Raw genomic sequence first — 678 nt, 5'->3', positions numbered from 1 at the left:
CCCCTACTATCATCCCCGTTGAGCTGCTGCAGATAGGAGACATAGTCAGAGTCCCCCTGGGCGCCGTTGTCCCTGCTGACGGAGTGCAGCTTAACAAGGTAAAACACCTGCTGCTGCTGCTGCTGCTGCTGCTGCAAGCGGTGCGGCTGCTGCTGCTGCTGCTGCTGCTGCAAGCGGTGCTGCTGCTGCTGATGATGCTGCTGCTGCGAGCGGTGCTGCTGCTGATGATGATGCTGGGTGGATCGCTACTGCTGCTGCTGCTGCTGCAAGTGTTGTTGTTGCTGCTGCTGCTGCTAGCGTTGCTGCTAGTCCTCATGTCACTGCAGTTGCTGCTCTCTTTGCTGTCGCTGTATCTGCTGTTGGTGCGGCTGCTGATATATCTGCTGCTGCTGCTGCTGCTGCTATCTTTGCTGCTGCTGCTACGCTTGGACAGGTGGCTGGATGCTTCTGTCCCCGCTGCTGTTGTTAAGGCCTTGGTGGAGCACTTGCTGCTGCTGCTGCTGCGGATATAGCTGCTGCTGCTGTTGCTCCTGCTGCTGCTGTTGCGGTTGCTGCTGCTGCTGTTGCTGCATGGAGTGCCTCCCCATGAATGCGTTACATCTGCTCCCGGTGTGTTCCTGTCGCTGCTGCTGCTGCTGCTATTGCTGCTGCTGCTGCTGCTGCTGCTATTGCTGTTGC

At 58.4% G+C, this 678-nt stretch overlaps 1 protein-coding gene across 1 annotated transcript in view; it reads right to left on the bottom strand.

The window, feature by feature from the left end:
• The window catches only part of EMH_0040870 (uncharacterized protein), a gene marked incomplete at both ends in the record, with an annotated part of 2,084 nt that overhangs the window by 678 nt on the left and 728 nt on the right, over positions 1–678 (bottom strand). The window contains one exon of the mRNA XM_013495559.1: positions 3–678. Within this exon, the coding sequence (XP_013351013.1) occupies positions 3–678 (676 nt within the window). The remainder of the gene's footprint in view (positions 1–2) is intronic.

The sequence above is a fragment of the Eimeria mitis genome, genomic scaffold (assembly GCF_000499745.2).
Source record: "Eimeria mitis Houghton genomic scaffold, Emh_scaff1634, whole genome shotgun sequence".
NCBI classification, from domain to species: domain Eukaryota; phylum Apicomplexa; class Conoidasida; order Eucoccidiorida; family Eimeriidae; genus Eimeria; species Eimeria mitis.
The sequence above is the reverse complement of the archived record's forward strand: the minus strand, read 5'-3'. Positions and strand labels throughout refer to the sequence as shown.